This window comes from Chrysemys picta, chromosome 17 (assembly GCF_011386835.1).
Source record: "Chrysemys picta bellii isolate R12L10 chromosome 17, ASM1138683v2, whole genome shotgun sequence".
NCBI lineage: Eukaryota > Metazoa > Chordata > Testudines > Emydidae > Chrysemys > Chrysemys picta.
In genome coordinates, this window is record NC_088807.1 from 8,311,105 (window position 1) to 8,334,311 (window position 23,207).

The following is a 23,207-nucleotide window of genomic DNA, read 5'->3' on the forward strand; positions in this document are numbered from 1 at the left end:
GTGCCATGCCCCCACCCCTCTCCAGCTGCTGGCTCTTCTCACAGTCTCAGCTTTCATTGCTTTAAAAAGTCTGTCTCTAGAGGCCTGGGTGTATGGAAAAGATCCCAAAGTGCCCATAGCGTAAGTGCAGGGACATCTGCCTGGGCAGCTGGAGAGCTTGGCCCCACTCAGGTAGGGGAGGTGTGACCTGCCCTGCTCAGCTCCAGGATGTGGTAACAGCTGCTCAGTGCCGATACTAATTTCGATGTCAGCTCTGGCAACTGATTCATGCCATGGGACAGTGGCAGGGTCATGTCTGCGCCTTGTCCTGGCAGTGACGCAGGCCACTGCTCTGTCACCCCCAGGACGGAGGAGCCAGCAGAGTCCCTGGCATCTTCAGTGCCCACCGAGGGGCTGAGCCTGGAGAGCCACACAGTAATGGACTGGACCTCTGCCCTGGGCAGCATGCGCAGGTGGCTTGGCCTGGCGCTAGTCCTGGGCAGAGCGGGAGGGGAGCAGCCCTGGGACCCCTGCCCAGCACTGTGGCCAAGGGGTTCCCAGGCAACAACATGGGGATTTCAGGAGCTGGGCAAATAGGCCATGCGGGCTGGCGGGTGGGGCAGGGACGCCATAGGGCACCATGGGGGAGTGCTCCGGGCTGGGGGCAGGGATGCCATAGGGCACCATGGGGGAGTGCCCCAGGGGCTGTAGATTGGACGGGTGGGGGTTGGAGAGTGGCAGGAGTGAGGCTACATTTCCCACCATGCCCCTGGGTAGGTGAGACATTAGCAGGAGTGAGGCTGCATTTCCCAGCATGCCCCTGGGTCTATTTGGCGAGCCTGGAGATTCTTCTGCTACCAAGACTACATTTCCCAGCGGGCGTAGCGCGCTCGTTTTTTGATTGCGTGCGCAGCGCACGTCGGCTGTTGTGACGTCAGGAGCTCGGTGCCTGTCGGAACGCGACGGGTTGGATTTTCCCCGCGAAAGGGCGGTGGGAGGCGCGAGCCCCGGGTTGGAATTGGGCGTGAGACCCGCAGGTAGCCGCGCGCGCGCGCCGCGAGCCCCCTCCCCCGGCCGCTGGAGTGGGGACTGTTGGGGATAGAACGTTGAGGGCCAACGACCGCGCGCAGCGCCTGTGGGGCAGAAATGGCGGGAAAAGGGGCTGCTGCTCACCTGCCCCATCCCCTCTTCCAACGCCCCCTGCGCTTCTCTCTGCCAACTGCCCCTCCTCCAGCCACCTGCTCCCCCAGCCATGCACCCACACCTGGCCCTCAATCAGGCCACCTGCTCCCCCAGCCATCCCCACCCCCTACACCTGTCTCCCCCCCACTGCCAGGCAGGACTCCCAGTCTGGTCCAGGGAATCCAGTCTGTAGCAATGACCCTGGTGCTTCCCAGGGGGCAGCTGCCCCCTCTGCTCCGTGCCCTGGACCCTGGCTCGGGGCTGAGCAGCGGGAACTGGGCTCAATGCCTAGGCAGGTGGTTTCACCTTCCTGTCAGTGCTGCAGACTAATGCTTGCCCTGCTCTGCCCCAGGTTCAGTTCTTGGGCCAGCTCGGGGGCCTCTCACCTCTGTCCCCTTTTCTGCCTGCAGCTGGAGCCGCCATGGTGGAGGGGCGCTGAGCGATCCCTGGTGCTTGGCTCACAGGTCCCAGAGCAGCTGACGTGTCAGAAGGGCTTTGCATCTGCCTGGCCTGCAGCGACAGCTCCCCCCACACCCCACGATGCAGCGCCCGATCACGTAAGTAATGCCCCCCGGGGGGCTGGAGCCTCGGCACCCCCTTGCTGCCCCACTAGTGACAGGGGAGTGGTGAGAGAGCAGGGGATGGAGAGAGGCTGGTTGTTTCTTGCCAGCCCCCTGCCCTCGCACCTCCATCCCCGTGGCAGCAGAGCCCGCCTGTGCTTCCCTGCCCCCAGTGGCATGTCTCAGCCCACTGGGGAAGGCACAGGCCCTGCCTGCGCTGTTAGGTGCATTGCCTTTCAGAGCTGAGGCTGGTCCCTGGGTCTCCTGGCCTGTCTCTCTTGCTCTTATCCTGTGCTCAGCGCTGTGAGCACAAGTACTCGAGTGTCTCAGAGCGCCTGCCCTGCAGAGACTTCCTGCCCCCCAGAGCTCTGGCCACATGTGCCCCCTGCAAGGTTATAACATGGCTTACAGCTAAGTGAAGCATAGACAAGAGCTGCTTCTCTGCATGTGTGGGGTGATGCAGTGAGCCCATGGGTGGGGCAATGCAGCAGTTGTTCTGGGTATTGCTGGAGCACTGCAGGCCCTTCTGTTGGACCTCCATGCAGTTAGAGAGCCTGGGGCTGCCAATGCAGGGCTTTCTCTCGTTGTACTGCAGCTTGTTACCTGCCTGACTAAATATATCAAGTGGCTGGTGGGAGCCTTGATGGGCTCCTGTGCTGGGCCAAAGGGATTTCCTTTCCTCAAGAGGCTGTCTAGTCTGCCTATGCAGGGGTGCTAGTCAGGCATTTCTGTCTCTGTTGCTTTGGCCAGGTCATTTTTCCAGCCCATGAAGGCAGTGAAGGAGGAGGAGAAGATCAGACCGCCAGCAGAAGAGGACTCAACCAGCCAGTGAGTTACTGCCAGGCTCCGTTACGCACCATGAGGGGCAGTTGGAGTGAGGTCTCGCTGGTGTTGGCTCCGGGGCCATCCTCTCTGACCCACAGCTTCGTTACAGGGTGTCAGAGGCAGCTGTGCCGCAGAGAAATGGCCTAAGCCTCTGTGTGGACTCCCCAGTGAAATCCACTGCCAAGAGGCCCCTGCGTCGGGTCTTGGAGAGCGACAGTGACGAGGAGGAGGCCGTGCTGACAGCCCAAGCAGAGGTTTCTCCCATACAGGACAAAAGCTCAGAGAAAGCTAGCAGCAAGCAGGTATCCTCTGCGCACTCCCAGTCTCTCCCCCTGAACCCCCATGGTGCCCTTCACTTGGCCTGCACCAGCTCAATGCCTCCTCCATGCCTTGCCTTAGTGCCCTTCACTCCAGTGAGGTTCTGGGCTCCCTCTTGTATGTGTCCCCTAATGGTAGTCCTGCAGTGTGTCCTGGGCAGAGTGCCTTCTGCTGGTGGGAGAGGTACATACAGTACAGTGTCCTCTGTGCTGCTACAGAGACCTGTCTGTGTGTGCCCCCTCCCTCCACTTGGAGTTCTCCTGAAGGTGGCTATTGTGCCCCCTGTATCTCTCATAGGCCTCCTTGGAACCCCCACCCAAATTTCTTCCAGGATCCTGTTGAAAGGGCCCATGCTGGCCCCTCTCTTGGGGCTGAGTGCTGCTCCCACCCCACCTTGCCCAGTGCTAGTGATACAGCCAGGTGGGTTGTGGTTTGTGTTCTATGTCTCTGTCCTGCCTGTAGCACTCTTGGGGGGGTTGTCTTTCAGGAGCCTATGCAAACTCCTCAGTCTGATCTCTCTGCGGATAGCCCCTCACCAAGCAGTAGCCACTCCGCTGGAGACAGCCCGGCCCTTTCTGACTCCCCTGCCATCGGCCATGCTGGCATCCCCAGACGCAGGACCGGTAAGGACCCTGCCCGGATGTGATCATGCCCTCACTCTCTTTCCTTGGGCACTCTTTCCAAGTGGCAGGCCTCTACCTGCACTCTCCCAGAGTGGGCCTCCATAGTTCAGCCCACTTTAGGATGGATCACCCGGCTACCAGGGCCTTATTTCCATTGTCAGGGGTCCTGAGCAGGTGTCTTAGGCCCCATGCAATCAGGGAGAATAATAGTCAGTTATAGATGACTCCTTGGTTCTTCTCCAAAGGCTCTGGGTAGGACAGCCACAGGAGACGGGCTGGATCAAATGGGTCACTGCTTCTGTGGGACAGGACGAGTGACCTTGTGCTGGTGCCGGGGCTCTGTCTCCACTCTTGGCCTGACTCTACACCAGCAGGGAGCCTTGCCTGCGTGCACACGAAATGGCCCATAGGGCTCCCCATGTTATTGCCCTGAGCAGACCCTCTTTTGTGTCTCCTGTCACAGTGCCGGGCAACTGTGCCTGTATTCCTCCTTGTGGTCCAGCAAGGGCACTGACTAGGTTCCCAGCTCTCCAGCCATCGCTTTTCTTGGACAGAGACATGCATCTCTCTCCTGCCTGACCAGTGTTTTTCCAAGCTGCACATGATCCCTGCCTGCCCTGTGTTGTTCCCAGAAAATCAGTCTAACCAGTGTCTGTGTTCTGCTTGCTCTTCGAAGGCTATGAACAATATAATTGCCAGCAGTTAATGTGTTGCGCTCCCCCTGGGCCATGCTTTGTTGATCTCTCCTCATTAAATCCCAGCCATGCTGCTGGTTTGCCTTTTCTCCCTTGAGCCCCGACAGAGACCTGCCCATGTGTGCGTTCACGGATGGGGTCCTGGTCTCTAGGAGATGTTTCTCTGGTTGCTGTTCTCCCTTCCTTTTGGCTTTCTGCTGGCTTGGGCTTCTGTCTTTCTGAACTCTAAGTCTTGGGGAAGGTTGGAGCTGGTAGAGCAATGTAGAGTGAGATGCAGTGTTGGTGCCTCTCTGCAGCACAACTGTGTTATGGCTGCCACGTTCACTCTGCCCACTAAATCACTCAGGCCTCAGCGTTCACGAGGGCCTGATCTTGGGTGCCGAGCTGTGCCCCATTCTCAGAGGGGCCGAGCACCCAAACTCCACTGAAGTCAGCTGGAGAATTGAGGGTCACCTAAAGCCAGAGGGGCCTCTGGATGAGTTTGGCCTCACTGGGCGCTGTAGGTGACTGTGCTGGCCTGGCATGCTCTCTGTAACCCAGTGCTGCTCCTGCTTCTGCACCCTGCCACTTGTTCACCTCTGGACTCCGCACCCCCCCCTTTTCCCACAACTTGTCCCGGTCCAAAGGCTTGGGGCAGGCTCCAGAGACCCCTCACAGTAGTTTGCAGGAAGCTGACTCTAACTTCTGCTCCTCAGCTCGCAAGCAGATCCCCAAACGCAAAATAGAGTTGCCAACTAGCAGGGAGAACAACAGGCATGAGGAGCCGAGTGCCAAGAGATGCCGGGAAGAGCAAGGTGAGAGTGTGCCAGCAGCTGCTCTGGGAATGCAGAGCCTCGGGCTTCCCTTCCCTGGATGTCTCCTGCTGCTTCCCAGAGGGTCCTGCTGCCAGTGACACCCCCAAGGGGATCTGTGTCTCCTGGCTGGGGGCTCATTTGCATGGCCTTTCCCTGGGCTGCACCCAGGCCTACGTGCACACCTGGGGTGCTCAAGACCTGAGTACTCCCCTGACTCAGGGGTCTGTATTGCATTACCATACCTGCAACCAGGAGGTGGCAGCAGTGAGCTTGCTGTAGGCATCCTGTGTAGAGCAGTGCACTGCTCCCAACCTTTCCAGACTACTATACCCCTTTCAGGAGTCTGATTTGTCTTGCGTACCCCCAAGTTTCACCTCACTTTAAAACTTCTTGCTTGCAAAATCAGACTTAGAAATACAAAAGTGTCCCAGAACACTATTACTGAAAAATGGCTTCCTTTCTCATTTTTACCATATAATTATAAAATCAATTGGAATACAAACATTGTACTTACATTTCAGTGTATAGTATATAGAGCAGTATAAACAAGTCGTATGAAATTTTAGTTTGTACTGACTTTGCTAGTGTTTTTTATGTAGCCTGTTGTGAAACTAGGCAAATATCTAGATGAGTTGATGTACCCCCTGGGGGTTCCTCCCTGCACCCTGTGTGCCTGATCGGCTGTGGGCTTCTGTTCTGCTGCAGGCCCAGGAGATGAGGCAGGCAGGAGAGCAAAGGAAGAAGACGCCATGGAAATGCAAGCGGTGAAAGGTCAGCATTCGGCTGAAGTTAATGGCGCTTCAGAGGAGGGGGCTGTGAACAAGGGAGAAGAGGACCACGCTGGAGGGGGAGCCCAGGAGAAGCCTGAGCCACCCAAGCCCAGCAGAGCCATCTCCAGCTTCTTTGGTGAGTGTGGGGGCATTGTAGCCCCGCTGGTTCAGGGACCCCTGGGCTGGGGTGGGGGCTGGGCTTGGGGAGCTGGTTTCCAGCATGAGGGATAATCCATTGCTTGTGTGGGGTCAGACTGTCCGCAACTGAGCTCTCCGATCTGGAGCTGCCACGTAGGAAACCACCTCATAAATGTAGCAAATGTGGCCAGCAAGGCTCAGCGTCACTGTTCTTAGCACTCTCCAGAGCAGTGCTGCGCCCAGCTGGAGGGTCACCTCCCAATAGGTGGGAGAGCAGTCCTGGCCCAGGACGGGCAGACCCAGGGAGGGGACGGGAAGCCATCCTGGCCCCCAGCATGGGTGGATTTGGGGGAGGGGCATGGGAGCTGGGTGGATCTGGAGATGGGTATGGAGAGTTGATGTGTGCAGATCCCAGGGAGGGAGGCCTCGCTTTAAAGGCAGTGGGGCTCCCCTGTGGGTATCTTGCAGGCAGGTGGGCCTGCTCTCCCCCAATGAATAAAGTGCTGTGTGTTGGCACCTTGCATCCCACATAGCCCCCAAGAAGGTGCCAGTGGCAAAGGCAGGGAAGGCAGATGAACGTGCAGCAGTGAAAATACCACCTGCCCCAACTGGCTCAGCCACAGTGAGCAGCAATGGGAGTGATGGCACAGCTGGCAGGTAGGGAGCTGTGGGCATGGAGCATCTCCTGTGCCTGGTGCTATGCCCCACCCACGCAGTGGGGGAACAAACACACTCTTGGCCAGTACCTGTGTGGGATGGCACTCCTAGCGGGGGCGGCAGCCTTTCCCTGGCCCCTGCCCCTCTTCCAGGAAAGCATGGCCCTTTTTGGGGATGGCAGGAGGCAGCATCAGTTTAAGTCCTCCCCCCTGCGAGGTACAATTCCTGCAAGGGCAGCACATCCCAGCCAACATATGCCCTGGGCTGCACCCAGGCCTACGTGCACACACAACTTCCTGTGACACTGCAGCTTCCCCCATGGGGGCATTGGTGTGACTGGGTGCCTGTCTCATCCATAAAAAGAACAGGAGTACTTGTGGCACCTTAGAGACTAACAAATTTATTAGAGCATAAGCTTTCGTGGACTACAGCCCACTTCTTCGGATGCATATAGAATGGAACATGTCTCATCCATGTGATAATGGTGCCTGTTGCTACCTGTGCTGGGCTCCCCTCGCTGGGGGTGCTAGTGCAAGCAAATTGTTGGGAGACTCCCAGAAACACTAGTGCGGTGGGGCCTGTGTACTTGGCTTGGTGGCTTCCTATCTCTCTTTGGCTTTGTGATCCCTCCAGTTTCTCCAAGCCAGCTGTGCCACTGGACCCCGTGGAGTACAATCCTTCGAAGAGCAGCTATCACCCTGTCCAGGACGCCTGCTGGGGGCATGGTCAGAGGTGAGGGGGCCATGAAGAGGGCAGTGCTCCCTCCTTCGTGCCACATCTGGTCCCAGAAGAGCAGCAGGGTGCTCTGCACTGGCAGTGGGGGAAAGCATCTCGCCTAAAATGCTTCATTGAGGAGTGATGGGGCAGGGGGGGATTGGGCTGCCCTGGGGATTCATGTGTGAGATTCCCTAGGGCAGACAGAGCTGCAGTGTAGTCTTAGGTGTGGAGCGTCGAGTCTGTTGGCCTGGCCCAAGGCTCTGAGTTTCAGTGGTATGCTTGCAGCTGAAGATACAGCAAGTTCCTTGAGAGGTGCGTGGGGGGGCTGCAGGACTAGGTGATGGGGCTAGGAACATCCAGTGAGCTGGCAGGAGAGCAGGCAATAGAACCCAGGAGTCCTGGCTCCCAGCTGTCCCTGCTCCAACCACTAGAACCCATTCCCCTGCCAGGGTCAGGAATAGACCCCAGGAGTCGTGGATCCTGCCACGCTGCTCTCCCCACTAGCCTGTGGTCGCAGGGCGAGGAAATGTGCTGGGGTGGTGTTTCTGACAGACCTGTGTCTGTCTCTGCAGGGTCCCCTACCTGGCTGTGGCTCGGACATTTGAGCGGATCGAGGAGGTGTCTGCCCGGTAAGGCCCTGTTGTGCTGCTTGCACCTGGACTGCTAGGTTGCGTTAGCGATGGGTGACGCCCTTTCCTCATTCTGTGTGTGTGTTCCAGGCTGAAGAACATTGAGACCCTGAGCAACCTCTTCCGCTCAGTGATCGCCCTGTCACCATCTGACATTCTGCCCTGCATCTACCTCTGTCTGAACCGCCTGGGCCCTGCCTACAAGGGGCTGGAGCTGGGCATCGGCGAGACCATTCTCATGAAGGCTGTTGCACAGGCAACAGGTAGGGACCAGGCAGGAGGCCCCTGGCTGTGCTATGGCCTTCATCCCTGCTGACTCTGGGTGTCGGGTGTGCGGCTCCCAGGCAGTGGGACCCTGGTCATGCTGCAGCTTTCTACCCACTTATAGGCGTGGTGGCGTTGGCATAGGGTGTGCCCACTTTGAGTTACCACAGTAGCCGATAGCGTCCGAGGGCCAAAGCTGTCTCCCTGTGACCAGTGAGCATTCCCCCTCCCAGAGTGCATGACTCCAGGTGCTGGTCTCTGTGTGTCTCCAGGCTCAGTCTCCCCTTGGGGTACTAGGACTGAGCTGCCCAGATTTTCCCAGCATGCACTGGTACATGCACAGGTAGCACTGTAGTTGCAGGTGCACTGACTTGAGTGTTGGGAGAGACACTGGTGTGTGTGACAGGTTTGGGGGTGTCACAGTCTGGGTGAGAAATCCCTGCTGTATTTGCAATTTGGACAAGCCAACCTGCCACCCCAAATGGGGGAGCTGGCCCCAAAAGACAGGGCCCCAAGAGACTGCCCCCATCTCCTAGCACTGCCTGCCTAGCCAGGGTCTGGCCGTTGCCTGCTTTGGGCCCACCCAGAAGGGAATAGCCTTCAGCCCCCAGCAGCAGGGGGATCTGGGCCCTAAGCCTCACAGTGCAATAGCTGATGTGCCCCTCCCTGGTGCCTGGGCACCCTGACTAGCACTGAGCAGCAGGCCCGCTCGTTTGGGGAATGGCAAAGGGGTGGGGGAAGCTGGTCAGGCCAGCCATGTCCTGGGGGCATTGTGGTGTGCTGGGTAAGCTACCAGCTTGGGAACCTCCCTCCCTCCCTCCCTGTTGCCTGCAGGACGCCAGCTGGATCAGATCAAAGCCGAGGCCCAGGAGAAGGGGGATCTGGGCTTGGTAGCTGAGAGCAGCCGCAGCAACCAGCGCACCATGTTCACGCCACCCAAGCTGAGTGCTGCCGGAGTCTTCAGCAAGCTACAAGAGATTGCCAGGATGACAGGCAGTGCTGTGAGTGGGATGGGGCTGCTCGCATAGATGGAGCTGGTGCGCTTGGCCCTGTCTGACCTGGCTCGGAGTCCCTCTGGCAGGGCTGTAGCCAGCTCGGCCCTGGGCATGCAGAGCGTTCAAGCTTTTCACAGCTACTGGCTGCCTAGAGAGGCTGGCCCCCAAGAGGGGTGGAGAAGTGCCCCAGGTGTTCCTGGCCCTGCCAAAGCCTCTGGCTCTGGGGCTGGCATGGCCACCTCTTGGCTGGCTCCTCAGGATAACAGGGCTTTCTGCGCCATTGCTCCTATGCTAGGGTGTTGGCCTGCAGCCCCCTGTAATAATCATGGAAGGGGTGGTGCGGGGAGGGGGGGTTTACATTTGTGATGCAGCCCTTCCCAAGGGCCTAAGCTACTGCATGGGGTCAGGTTGGCCTGGGGAGGAGGGCCTGGGGGCACAGGCAGTGGGAGTGGAGACCATGTGGGAGCAGAAGACAAGGCAGGGGGTGCAGCAGTCAGCCAGGCTGGTGGATGCTGCAGCCCCCTCCTGGCCCAGCGTGTTTGGCCCTGGCTTGGCTCAGCTGGGCTGTCTGTCCTCCCCCCACACACAGTCCATGAACAAGAAGATCGACATCATCAAAGGGCTGTTTGTGGCCTGCCGGCACTCGGAAGCTCGCTACATCACTCGGTGAGTCATGCTATCCTTCCTGCATCCCAGGGCCTGGCGAGGCCTGTCAGTATCACCATGCTGCTCCTCTGGCCAGAGCTGCTCTCCTGCTCCGCCATGGCTCTGCCAGAACCTTCCAGTCCAGCCCTGAGCTCCCCACAGCTCTGCTGCTGCCTCTCGGTCCTGATCTGCAGCATGCTGCTATCCCAGCCCGGGGCTCTGCCCACCTGCAGCTCTGCCGGTGCCCCTCAATCCCCACCTGCAGCCCCTTGCTGTCCCAACCCTGGGCTTCGCACTCCCAGCCGAGCTCTGCTGGGGTCCTCAATCCCCATCCACAACCCACTGCTATCCCAGCTCTGGGCTGCACTCCACCCCCCTGCCAGCTCAGCCAATGCCCCTCAATCCTGACCCACAGCCTTATGATGTCTCTCTGTCTTCCCTTGTGTATTCCAGGTCCCTGGGCGGGAAGCTTCGGATTGGGCTGGCAGAGCAGTCAGTGCTGTCAGCCATTGCCCATGCCGTGTCTCTTACTCCCCCAGGACAAGGTGAGTCCATGGGGCAGGGTGCTGTAGGGCTGGGTGCCCTGTTGGGAATTGTATGTGAATGGGAATGTCACCGAAATATCGGGTCCACCTAGCTGAGAGCTAATAACAGCCAGACAGGGATAAGGAAGAGTTGCTTTATTCTGCAGAAGAAAGGAGAGCTTTGCACCTTAGTGCAAAAACTTTGTCTTACACACATTTTACAGATCCTTTATACACATTCAGACAAAGGCCCTTGCCATGTTAACACTTGATTGGTGGTTGCCAGACCCTGTACTTTTGCTATCTGGTCAGTGAAAACCGGCTTGGGACCAGCTCTAACGACCTTAGGGCCTTGAAAGGGAAGACAGTTGAAAAGTTCAGGCAATTGTGTACTTGAGGTGTCTGCTTCCCCCTAATGGCCGCTGGCTGACATAACGGCTGCTAGCTGTTAAGGGGGGTCACTAGTAACTTTCACAGTCCCCCCTTCAGGCCTGACAAACCCAAAAATTGTCAGGCCCGTTGCACAATTTGCAATTAAGCTGGAGGGAAAGATATTTAGAGCCAAGTGGTTCTGGAGAACCATTTGCCTTAGTTTTTTTTTGTGTGTGTGTGTGCGATTGCCAAGTTTACCAGGGCATCGGCGGTAGTTTAATTTTTTAGATGTTTTGGTGAATTACCCAATTTTACATGCATTTTTTTATGGACCTGGCGGGATTCGGTATGTGGGAGCCCACATCCCCCAATCGGTTTATATGCTTGGAAGGAGCATTGAGAATGTTCGCACTTTTACCCAGAAAGTTTTTAAGTATGTTTTTACGGCCACAGATTAGATGGTACTTTTGATGTGTTTGTAAGGGCAGTGAGCCAAGCCTGAACATGCTAGATTTCACTGCAATGCTTTCCCAGGCTTAGTGATATTTAATACCTTTTTTGTTAGCAACTTTTGGGTTATAGAACTAAGGGCGGAGATAATATGTAACTTACCAATTCCAGCCTGTACCTGGGTTAGCTGTGCCCCAGAAATAAGCCTAGTGGTTTTTTTAGTTGCCCCAATTTTTTATTATGTTTTTGGCTTTTAAAAATATTTTAAACTGCTGCTGCACTATTGGCCCCATCCCAAAGGGATTCGGTTAAGGTTTTTTTTTTTTTTTTTTTTTTTGTTAGAAGAAATAACCTAAGCCCTTTGTTGTGCTAATTTAATGGCAGCCCCCTGTGAGCAATTTGGGTATGTAGAGGTGATTTGGAAACTGGATAAGGGTAATGAAAAATTAACAGTTTTTAGTGTAGTGTTAATTACAGTTTACTGATACGTTTTTTTTTTTTTTTTTTTTTTTTTTTTTGGGTGTAGTACTATACCACATTCCCAAGCATGGGTCCCACAACTTTTTTTTTTTGCCAGTGTATAATTTTGTTTTTTTTACCAGCGTTAGTTTTTAATGTTTTTTGTAGGCAGGAATTCCTGGACTTTGGTGGTTTTAATTGAGCAAGTGTTGTTGGTTTTTTTTTTTAAACAGTTATGGTTTTGCATTATACAGGGGAGAGGTTACCAGCACATTACCCTGTAATGGTTGTGCTTTTTTTTTTTAGAAAAATTTAAAGGCACAGTAGGTCTGTCAGTGGACAAGGGAGAGGTTACTAGCACTTTACCTTGTCTTTTTTTCCTTTTTCCTGCTGTCCAGAAGGCACAGCAGAGCTAGAGGGAGAAATAGGCTTATTAGTCAGCGAGTTTTTCCAAGGTGGAGGGTCTTTTTACAGTGAGAAGCATGGGTCCAGGTAGGCAATCCTTGGCACTTTACAGCGGTGTTGGTGGTTAACAGCACTTGGAAAGGGCCTTTCCAGCATGGAGCCAAAGCAGTCTTTTGTTGGTGGATTTTTACATAGACTTAGTCTCCTTGTTTCAATGAACGGCAGGGCTGCTAGGGTCTTTGGGTAGCACTTCTTTTATCTTTGAGAAAAGAAACCTAACACACTTTATTAATGCCTGGCAGTGTTTTGCAGATTTTATAGTTGCTTGGGCACATTTAGGCCCCCCTTTTCTTGGCTGTTAGCCGAGTCTTAGCTGTGGGCAGTGTCCTTGGATGGGGCCAGCATCTTATTTTTGGACTGAGCTTGCTAGCTATTTTTTTTAGTTGTTTTTGTTTGTTTGTTTGTTTTTTGTTTTTGGCTTTTTTTAACCTACTGTCAAGGCTCCTTCCCCACTCTGATCTTTAGGGTACAGATGTGGGGGCCTGCATGAAAACTTCTAAGCTTAACTATCAGCTTAGATCTGGTCCGCTGCCACCACTCCCAATGTGCTAATTCCCTTCCCTGGGTAGCCATGAGAGACTCTTCACCAATTCCCTGGTGAATACAGATCCACCTTGGATCCTTGGATCTTAAAACAAGGAGAAATTAACCATCCCCCTCCTTTCTCCCACCAACTCCTGGTGGATCAAGATCCAACCCCCTTGGATCTAAAAACAAGGAAAAATCAATCTTTTTCTTAAAAAGAAGGCTTTTAATTAAAGAAAAAGGTAAAAATCATCTCTGTAAAATCAGGATGGAAAATAACTTTACAGGGTAATCAAACTTAAAGAGCCCAGAGGAATCCCCCCCTAAGCCTTAGGTTCAAACAGAGGTAAACACCCTAGTAAAAGGTACATTTACAAGTTGAGAAAACAAAGATAAAACTAACATGCCTTGCCTTGCTGTTTACTTACAAGTTTGAAATATGAGAGACTTGTTCAGAAAGATTTGGAGAGCCTGGATTGATGTCTGGTCCCTCTTAGTCCCAAGAGCGAACTCTCCCCAAACAAAGAGCACAAACAAAAGCCTTCCCCCCACCAAGATTTGATGTCACCTTTGGGTCAGGTGTCAGCCAGGTTATCTGAGCTTCTTAACCCTTTACAGGTAAAAGGATTTTGGAGTCTCTGGCCAGGAGGGATTTTATAGTATTGTACACAGGAGGGTTGTTACTCTTCCCTTTATAGCTATGACACCTACAAAGGAAATTTTTACTTTTTACTTATACACCTTTTCCCAACAATGAACACATACACATTGCCATTATACAGTACATTAGTTTTATTACTTAATGTATGCCATGTACACCCTTTTAGTAAAGTAACTTTATTACGGAGCTTTGGAACAACAAACCAGGACAAGCACACACACTTTTGAAGAGTCCACTTGGTACAACCTTTGGTGTTTAATAGCTTTCCTTCCTCCCCAGCCCTCTGGCTAGAAATTTGAGGTAGCCAGAAGGATCCCATGGGCAATATGGGGAGTGGGTTAACCTTTTATGTTCCTGCTTTTAAAGACTGTTGGTATGCAAATTTTAACAATAATTTTGGCCATAGAACACAAAAATAATTCCTATTGTACCAGTAAATGCATGGTACGTTGAATGCTATTCAACTGGCATCCGTTTTCTCTGATTTGAAAGACAAAAGAACAGAGGTTTACCCCTTCTGGGCAGTTAGTTATTGCTTAAAATATTTTTTTTTATATACACATACTTCTGTTGATTTTAGTCAAAACAGAGGAATTACCCCATATTTCCTTGTATTTGTTTTATAGGTAGCCCAGGTTTTAGTGGCTTTTACCTTTAGTTAGAAAATTGCATTAATACAGATACTTTTTGGCTTGCTTTTAGATTTAAAGCTATTTACAGCTTAAAGATTCTTATTTAAAAAGGGACACTAACTTTTTTAGACTTTTGATTGCCTTTTACTTTTAACTTTTGCTTTTAAACACACAGTAATTTGAAAAAGACAACACAACCTATATTGGTAGATTTGCATTTTTTTTACCTTTACTACAATATACACTGCACGTTTCTGGGGAAAATGCACATTTTCTTCACAATTTAATTTTTACAACACTAGCCACATTAATTTTTACACAAGGTGTAACTATTTTTTTTTTTTTTTGAACATCGGGTAAAGGCCATTTACTTAACATATAATTCAAAGGACTATTTAGAGGGTTTTACCAGAGACCCACCCATTTGCCTGCTGACATTTTAACAGAAAATTACACAGAGAACAGAGGGAATTATGGCCTAATAGGATTTTACTCCAGGAATTTTTACTAATACTGACCGCTACAGGGGACAGGACAGAAGGATCCCAATTCGACCTTAAAGCTTCATCGCACGCAATGGCTTTTACTTTGAGGAATTACGAATGAGAGGCTTAGTTCCGTCCACACACCTAATGCCCAAATGTATAAGACAGAAATTTATTAACCGGTTAACCAGAACAGAACCAGATAGTGTTTTTTTATTCTGTTAGGGCTCACCTTATCGGAACTCGAACCCCAAGGGCTGTGGTGAAGCAGAGGAAAGGGGCGAAACACCCCATTGGCGCCGTTTTCAGTTCGCCGCAGCCGTCCGGAGTTCAATGTCCGAGCTAGGAGGGTCCCGGCGGAGTCGCCAGAAACTGTCACCGAAATATCGGGTCCACCTAGCTGAGAGCTAATAATAGACAGACAGGGATAAGGAAGAGTTGCTTTATTCTGCAGAAGAAAGGACAGCTTTGCACCTTCGTACAAAAACTTTGTCTTACACACATTTTACAGCTCCTTTATACACATTCAGACAAAGGCCCTTGCCGTGTTAACACTTGATTAGTGGTTGCCAGACCCTGTACTTTTGCTACTGGTCAGTGAAAACCGGCTTGGGACCAGCTCTAACTACCTTAAGGCCTTAACTGTTTTTTGTTTTTTTTGTTTTTTTTTTAAGTTCAGGCTACTGTATACTTGAGGTGTCTGCTTCCCCCTAATGGCTGCTGGCTGACATAACGGCTGCTAGCTGTTAAGGGGGGTCACTAATGACTTTCACAGGAAGTAACGTGTGCTTCTCTTGCAGGGTTTCCCCCAGAGGTGCTGGATGCTGGCCAGGGCAAATCTGCAGAGACACGCAAAGCCTGGCTGGAGGAGCAGACCCAGATCCTCAAGCAGACCTTCTGGTGAGTGCTGCCTTTTCCCATACCAGGGTGGGGGCAGAGCCACAGCCATGCAGAGTTCCTTATGCTAGGGCAGCTGCCAGAGCATGACCAGCAAGACCCCCAGCCTTCCATCTCCATCTTCAGGACTCCCCAGAGATGGGGATAGGGGCTGGTATCATGCCCTGGGGATGGCATGCAGGGTGGTCTGGGGGTCTGGCTGTCTGGGGGTTCTGTTGCTCTTGGGGCATTGAGTAGGTCAGCATGGCCTTGCTTGGAGAACTAGTCTGTATCACCAGCACTGTTGGTGTGGGGGCTGTAGCAGAGCAATGTCCTCCTGCCCTTGCAGTGCTATGTAAGATCTGTTGTCTCGGGGCTCAGGTGAGGATCAGTCCCCCTTTCTCCCCAAGATTGGCAGCCACATGCTGTCATCCCGCTCTGATCCCTGCCGGCTGGTTCCCTAGGGCAAAGGCAGTGCCCGAAGAGCAGCATTCTTCCATCTCAGTATTGCTTTGGGCTGACAAATCCTTTTGAATCCCTCCTGGAAGCTGGGCTCTTCCTGGAGTGGCAGGTGATGGGCATGGGATACACACACATCCTTGGCTGGTAGGGTCTGTTCCAGGGAGTGCCAGCTGGTGTCCGAATTCCCTCCAGAAGCGCTAAGTGCACCATCTCCTCTGGCTTTCAGTGCTGAGGGGTGCTTGGCCGCACATGGGGCTCTCTCTGGGGATGGGTTGTATCCTGCCGCATCGTGCTCCCAGCTCCTTTTAGAATACCTTTAGCTCCTGTGTAATTGGCAGCTCATACACCACTCTGATCATCTGTATGTGCAAACTGCTCTCTCCTGTGGCTTTTTTACCATCTCCCAGTGGGTCTGTCCTTGTGAGGGGAGACCAGTGCTGCTTTGCCAAAGGGGCTCATTGTGAGTTTGCTATATGAAACGCACCCTGTTGGGGACTTGAATCCACTCACTGTCGAGAGGTTACGCTCTGCTCCAGTGCCGCTGTGTGTTCATTCTCCTGTGTTACCAACTGGAACCTCATTTCATCCATTCAGAGAAACCCCACGGTGAGCCCTGCTCCATAGCCTCCTCCCTGGGAGCTTCTCCCCTGCACCTGCCTTGCAGTGGAGTTTGTGTTTGTTACCTGGCTGCTTTGAGTGGCATGCAGTACTTCTGCAAAGTGCTTCCTTGGTGTGCTGGCTGACCTCTCTGGATGCCTTTGCATTGGGGGTAGTTGCTTCCACAAACAAACCTGGTCTCCGCTGTTCATTTTCTCTTGTTTTCTCTTTCTCCATGCAGAGTTACTTGCATTCGAGCTTGCTACCTGGCTGTTAGGGGAGCACAGATAAATTGGTCCCCAGCTAGCCTGATTCCCAGGAGTTAGCATTCTCACCTTGCTCTACAGCACAGAGCCTGGCAGCTGGGTCCTGTTGGAGAAAACAGGCCTCTGTGATGCTCCAGGAGAGAGAGCTACAAAGCAGGGAGTCTTCAGAAATGCATGAGCCTGGTGGCCTATCCCAGAAGGGCTGCCCCGGGCTGTCGCAATTCAGGGCTGCCTCACAGTGGTGCCCAAGGGCAGCGCCGGGGCGGTGGGTGAGATAAGGGAAGCTGTTAGAAGCACTATCACCGAGCCATCCAGAGAGCTCTGTTGACCCCAGCTCTGGTGGGCTGGGGCTGTGTGAGGTCCTGGTGCTTCCCTATGGGACAGAGTGCGGGGAGTGAGCGCACTGGAGATTGGCAGGAGGCCTCATCTGTGTTTGTGTTTCAGTGAGTTGCCTAGCTATGACATCATAGTTCCCATCCTGCTGGAGCATGGAGTGGAGAGCCTGCCACAGCACTGCAAGATCACCCCAGGTACCGTCAGCTCCCTGGCACCAGAGGCCCCCATCTGGCGTCTCCTGCACCATGACATAGCCCCCCCTTCCCATCTGCACCCCTCCTTGTGTGTAATGGGCCTGTTTCGATTGTACTCTGGGGCAGGGCCAGGCACTATGATAGTGTGCAGTGCCCATTTGGATTGGGGAGGGGCTGGGTCAGAGTCAGTGTGTACTCTGGGGCAGCACGCAGTTGGCATGTGGGGGGCGAGTCAGACAGACTGCTGTGGGGCAGTGCCCAGTGTTGTGCTGTGGGGGAGCAGGACAGACAGACAGACAGACTGTGCTGTGGGGCAGGGCCTGGCGTGATGTGTATGTGCAGGGCCCACCTGGCGTGGGGGGATGGGGTCAGGCAGACTGCTGTGGGGCAGTGCCCAGTGCGGTGATGTTTGTCTGCAGGGCCCACCTGGCATGGGGAGAGAGGGGGTGGGGTCAGACACTGTGCTGTGGGGCAGTGCCCATCCTGTGATGTGTGTGCAGTGCCTGGTGCAGGGGGTCTGGCTCCTGGCCACGGCCCCTGGATGCTGCTGCCATCCACGTGCTGATGATCCTGATGCCCCAGTGCGTGGCCTCCCTAGGGATCCCGCTGAAGCCCATGCTGGCCCAGCCCACCAAGGGCATTGGGGAGGTGCTGAAGCGCTTTGAGGAGGCTGCCTTCACCTGCGAGTACAAGTATGATGGGGAGCGAGCCCAGGTAACAATGCCATACCCGGAAACCATGGGGGGATCCCCCCTCCCCCCGCAGCCTCCACTGTGTCTCATTGTGCCCCTTCCCTGCCCAGATCCACATCCTGGAGAATGGGGATGTGCACATCTACAGCCGCAACCAGGAGGACAACACCTCCAAATACCCTGACATCATCAGTCGCATCCCCAAGGTAAGGGAGTGGAGGCATACAGTGCTGGGGGGTGCCGACGGGCAGGAACACTTAAAGGGTGGGTGTTGTTCTCCTCCCTCCCTTCCCCCGAGCAGCAGGAAACGGAAGGCGGTGGGGCAGGGATACAGGCTGGGGGCTGCAGTGCTATTGGCACCGTGAGCCAGCCCTCTGTCCTTCCATGCATTGACACCCCCCTGTGCAGGTGAAGAAGGGCAGCGTGCGGTCATGTATCCTGGATGCTGAGGCCGTGGCCTGGGACCCCGAGAAGAGGCAGATTCAACCCTTCCAGGTCCTGACCACGCGGAAACGCAAGGTGAGGGGCAGTTCCTGCGGAGAGGGGCGTGGGGCTGGTCCCTGGGTGGGCAGGTGAAGTGGGGGGAGAGTGGGGCTGGTGGCACAGAGTGGGCGGGGGAAGATAGCAGGGCTCATGAGGAGGACAAAGCAGGGCAGTAACTCCTGCTGCTGGCTGTTTCCTCAGGATGTGGAAGCTGCTGAGATCAAAGTGCAGGTGTGTCTGTATGCCTTCGACATTCTGTACCTCAATGGGGAGGTGAGTGTCCTGCCTCTGCTCCCTAATCCCCTTGGCCTCACCCCTACTGTCTGCACCTCACCGCAACCCCCCACATGATATCTGCCCCATCCCTTATGTCCCCTCACTTGCCTGTGACCGAGCACGGTGCCCCTCTGTCCCTGCAGTCCCTAGTGAAGGAGCCATTCTCCAGGCGCCGTCAGCTGCTGCATGAGTCTTTTGTGGAGACAGAGGGGGAGTTAATGTTTGCCACCTCCATGGACACCTGCAGCCTGGACGAGATCTCTGAATTTCTTGACCAGTCCATTAAAGGTGAGCTGGAGGGGGTGGGGATGCACTGCCCTGCCTGTTAGAGAGAATGGATTAAGCACTGGCAATGGGTGAGGGGAGATGGGGCACGCCACTCTGCCTGCCAGGCCTTGGTAACCAGCCTCTCTTGCAGACTCCTGCGAGGGACTCATGGTCAAGACCCTGGAGGTGGATGCCACGTACGAGATCGCTAAGAGATCCCACAAGTGGCTGAAGGTGAGAAAGCCCTGGCTGGTGGAGTGGGGACCACATGTCTCAGTTTGCTGGCAGTCAAGTCAGTGGCACACAGCACAGGAAGCTCTTAGTGTAACACAGAGAGAAAGCTCAAGTAGAGCCCATTTTGGTCAGCCCTAAGCCCAGCCAAGCTGTGGTGAACGACCTTTTCAGGCTCTGTCTTTTCCATAGTAAGTTCCCAGGAGAGAGCAAGAGAAGCTTCTTCCAGAGCCCACACTTATCCCTGCTGGTCACCTCCTAGTCTCTTGCTGAGCTTGTCAATCTAGGAGTCACTAGAGCTGAGTCTCCTGTCCTTCCCCGCCCTGAGACACCTCTCCCACCCTGTGCAGGTGAAGAAGGGCTCGTTAGGCTGATGCGGTTAAGGCAGGTCAGTTTCTCAGCCAGTGGCACACAAGGGAGTGATGTGGCCAACATCATATCCGACCACCATAGGCAACCCTAACCCAGTGGATCAGGTACCCATTTTGCAGCTGGGTGAACCGGAGGTGGGCTTTCAGAGTGAGATTGAGTGCGACTCAAACCTGAAGGTTTGTAGTTGAGCACCTTAACCACTCAGCCACCACCCCTCTATTGCTACTCCACTGGGGTTTCTGGCACTGGGGAGGAGACATGCTGTTCCAGATGGGGAGGGGGGCTCCAAGAAGCTCTGGCAGTGGGAAGGGGACAGGCTATCCCACAATGTGGATGGGGGGCATTGCTCTGACTCGGCAGTGGGGAGAGGCGTCGGAGTGGGTTGGAGGCAGCTAACCATATTCTGGGCGCCTGGATGCTGCCCGGTGCCAAGGCACATCCATCTAGGACAATGACAGCAGGACGAGGAGCCCCAGCTCTGGGGACACAAGTTGGCATCAACTGAGAGATCCACGTCCTGCCTCCTTCAGTTGCACTTGCTCCAGCTAGAGTTCCCTCTCCCATGATGTAGGGACAGCAAACTATCATTGCATGGAAGTGGCTTTGCGTTATGCTGCTGCCCTGGGGCTGCATGGGAGCTGTTGACCCCTGGAAGAGAGTTCCGTTCCCCACCCTTTTGAACCAGCCAGTCCCCCCACCTGTGGCTGGATTGGAGCAGGCAGCCCTTAGAGGAGAAAGGCCCTGTGTCCCACATATGCTGTTGCTGAGGCTGGCTCTCCTGTTGCAGCTGAAGAAGGATTACCTGGAAGGTGTTGGTGACACTCTGGACTTGGTGGTGATTGGTGCCTATCTGGGCAAGGGCAAGCGAGTAGGCATGTATGGCGGCTTCCTGTTGGCCTGCTATGATGAGGAGAGTGAGGAGTACCAGAGCATCTGCAAGGTAGGGAGCGTGGGCTCCTCGCACAGGGCTGGGAGCCTTCAGGCTGGGATTGCCACGGGGCCCCTGGGAGTTGGGCTCCCACGCTGTTCTGTGCCCCATGGATGGGGCTGTGATTTGGGATTATACTAAGCACTCTTGGTGAGAATGCAGAGCAGCCCTGCCCTCTCTAGTGCCCCCTTCTGGGCTGCTGCCTGTGGGCAGGAGCAGGGGAAGGAAACCAGCTCCCTTCCTGGGTTAGGGGGATGTTAGCAGTTGGGGGATGGCTGTTGGGTGCAGTGCATCAAGCCCATCTGAGGGCAGTGGAACAGGCCAGAGGGAAGAGAATGGCTCTCATGGCGGGGGGAACCCCAGTGGGCCAAGAGTGGGGGAGGTGGGTATGCCAGGGAGAGTAAGGGTGAGCATGCTGGGGCTGGGAGGTGGGAGTGGAGGTGAGCAGGCTGGGGATGAGTGGGCTTGGAGGAGGGGTTTGTGCAGGAGGTGCAAGTGAGCATGTTGAGGGGGAATGAGAGTGTGGGGTTGTGCAGGGGGCAATGGCAGAGGTAAGCAGGTTTGGGGAGAGGAGGGTCATGCGCAGGGGCGGTGGTGAGCAGCCTTGGCAGAAGGGGGTTGTGTGCGGTGGGGTGACGGGTGAGCAGGCCAGGTTGTTGGGGAGGGCTGTTACTATAACAGTAATGCCGTTCTCTTCACCAGATTGGGACTGGCTTCACAGAAGAGAGCCTGGAGAAGCATTACAACTTCCTGAAGGTAGGGGACTTGGCCCAGAGCTAGCTTGCAGGGCTGTTCACAGGGAACTCCCCTATTGCTAGCTCAGCCCAGCTGCTCGGTGCTGTTGAGGGGCATGAACCTTGCCCTCTTGAGCCCTGGCTCCCTGCCCTGAGCCTGCTTCTCAGAACCCCCTGCTGGTTGCTAGAGGTAACTCCCAGGCTTTGGGAAGCTCTTTAACCCCTCTGCATGCAGTGAGAGACTGGTTGAGTGCCTCTAGCCAAATCAGTGGCAGAGCCCTGGGTGGAACCCTGTTCTGGCTCCAACCCAGTTCTGGCTCCCAGCCCCCTGCTCTAACCATCAGACCTCACTCCCCTCCCAGAGCTGGGGCTAGAACCCAGGAGTCCTGGCTCCCAGGGTCTCTTGCAGTTGTGTAGCAGCTGTTTTGGAGTGTGCCTGGAGTTAGAGTTAGATGTGCACCTCTGGTGAACAGCTGGGCCTGTAACCCTTCCCTTCTGACTGGCAGGACCATGTGCTAGAGAAGCCACGGCCCTATTACCGCTGGGACAGCAGCACTGAGCCCAACCACTGGCTGGCAGCTGTGCAGGTGTGGGAAGTGAAGTGTGCTGACCTGTCCATCTCGCCTGTGCACAAGGCAGCTATAGGCCTGGTGAGTCTGGGGCAGGGCCTGTAGTGGGAGGAGGGAGAGGCCAGAGCAGAACTTGCAATCAGCCTGCAGTATGGGACCAGCCTCGGGCCTTCCCTAATGGACCATCTGGGGCTGCTGTCCCTGCATTGTGAGGAGTGGAACCCCTCATCATTAATCCTGGACTGCTGGCCCAGTCAGTTCACAGCACCCCTGTGACCCTGGGCTCTACCCTTTCCCTCACAGCTTGGGAGCATCCTCCCAACCTTCCCCCAGGTGCCCAGCTGGCCCCATCCATGTCTCACAGGCCCTTTCTGGCCCTCAGGTGGATGAGGAGAAGGGCATCTCCCTGCGCTTTCCCCGGTTCCTGCGCGTGCGTGATGACAAGAAGCCTGAGGAAGCCACCACCAGTTCCCAGGTAGCACATGGGGCAGGGGTGAGACAAGTGGCTTAAGTCTGCAGAGTGCCTTCCTCTCTCGTCAGCTGGACTTGAGGCTACTGCTCTGCTGGGAACTAGTGCCAGAGGCCTGTGCCCAGGGCAGCCTAGACTGGCATGCACATTGCACACAGGAGGATGCCTATCACCTTTTCCTTCACAAGCAGTGCCTGGGCGTGACCTCCAGGACAAAGGCTGGGCCCAGCAGAAATTGCTCACTGTGCAGTGTTGACTGACACTGTTCTAGGGGTGCTTTGCTACAGGGAGCAGGGGGCACAGTAAGGGGCATGAGCCCCTCAGTGTTGGCCCTAATGCTCCTGCATGGCACTAAGGGGCTCTTTCCAAGATGGTAAGCCAATGCCCTCACAGCACTTTAGCCCAGTCAGTGTGCTGATCCCAGCATCCTATGGCCAGGCTGCTGTGCCTCACTGCAGGCAGGGGGCTGTCCCTCCCAACAGCAGGGCACATCGCTCAGCTCGGCATAGGCCTATAGGTCATTACTGGCCTTGTCTCTGGGGGCAGCAGGACCGGGCTGAGCTTCTCTGGTGAGGTGATGGGCACAGTTCCAGATGAGCATCTTCCCCTATGTGGGGGCAGCAGTGGAGATGAAGCCTCTCAGAGTTAGGCCCACCTCCTTCTCCAAGCCATGTGGTTGGCAGCTTCCATCCCTCTCTTGGCTGCAGGTGGCTGAGCTCTACAGGCAGCAGCAGCAGATTCAGAACCAGCAGCCTGCAGAGAAAGCTGAGGAGGAGGACTTCTACTAGTGCTGGTGTGGGGAGCCCAGGAAGGGGTAGGAGACCCCTGTGGCTGCCAGGGCATGGATGAGTGAGTGCCATAGACTCCCTGCTTCCTTCTCTGCTCCTGGTGCCAAGGCCCAGAGCTCTTGCTGTCCTTCCCTAGGTGCACGGAGTCCCTGGAGGGAAGGGAAATGTTGGCCTAAGGCAGCGACATCTGTTCAGTTGTAATGAGCATTGTTGTATACAATAAACCTTCATCTCTTTCTTAGCACCCAGCCTTTGTGCAGGGAAAGCCAGGTGTGGACACTATCAGCCCTGTGATGCGATGGA

At 54.8% G+C, this 23,207-nt stretch overlaps 1 protein-coding gene across 3 annotated transcripts; it reads left to right on the top strand.

Moving 5' to 3' along the window:
* The first annotated feature begins 862 nt into the window (after positions 1-862).
* On the top strand, positions 863-23,145 carry LIG1 (DNA ligase 1). 3 transcript variants are annotated; one of them, XM_008175713.4, is made up of 27 exons: positions 863-1,016; positions 1,572-1,718; positions 2,472-2,549; positions 2,656-2,848; positions 3,352-3,487; positions 4,878-4,976; positions 5,682-5,882; positions 6,418-6,541; positions 7,175-7,273; positions 7,831-7,887; positions 7,978-8,150; positions 8,986-9,152; positions 9,736-9,812; positions 10,245-10,336; positions 15,165-15,264; positions 17,010-17,095; positions 17,694-17,809; positions 17,898-17,993; positions 18,196-18,306; positions 18,472-18,543; positions 18,690-18,834; positions 18,965-19,047; positions 20,204-20,356; positions 21,047-21,100; positions 21,585-21,728; positions 22,030-22,122; positions 22,824-23,145. In XM_008175713.4, exons 2-27 carry the CDS (start codon positions 1,702-1,704, stop codon positions 22,902-22,904), a joined length of 2,847 nt encoding a protein of 948 aa, XP_008173935.2. In that variant the 5' UTR covers positions 863-1,016; positions 1,572-1,701; the 3' UTR covers positions 22,905-23,145. The 3 variants fall into 3 exon arrangements, with proteins under 3 accessions (XP_008173935.2, XP_065426825.1, XP_065426824.1); XM_065570752.1 differs by having other exon boundaries at positions 885-1,016; positions 1,514-1,718; XM_065570753.1 differs by lacking the exon at positions 3,352-3,487.
* Positions 23,146-23,207: the final 62 nt, after the last annotated feature.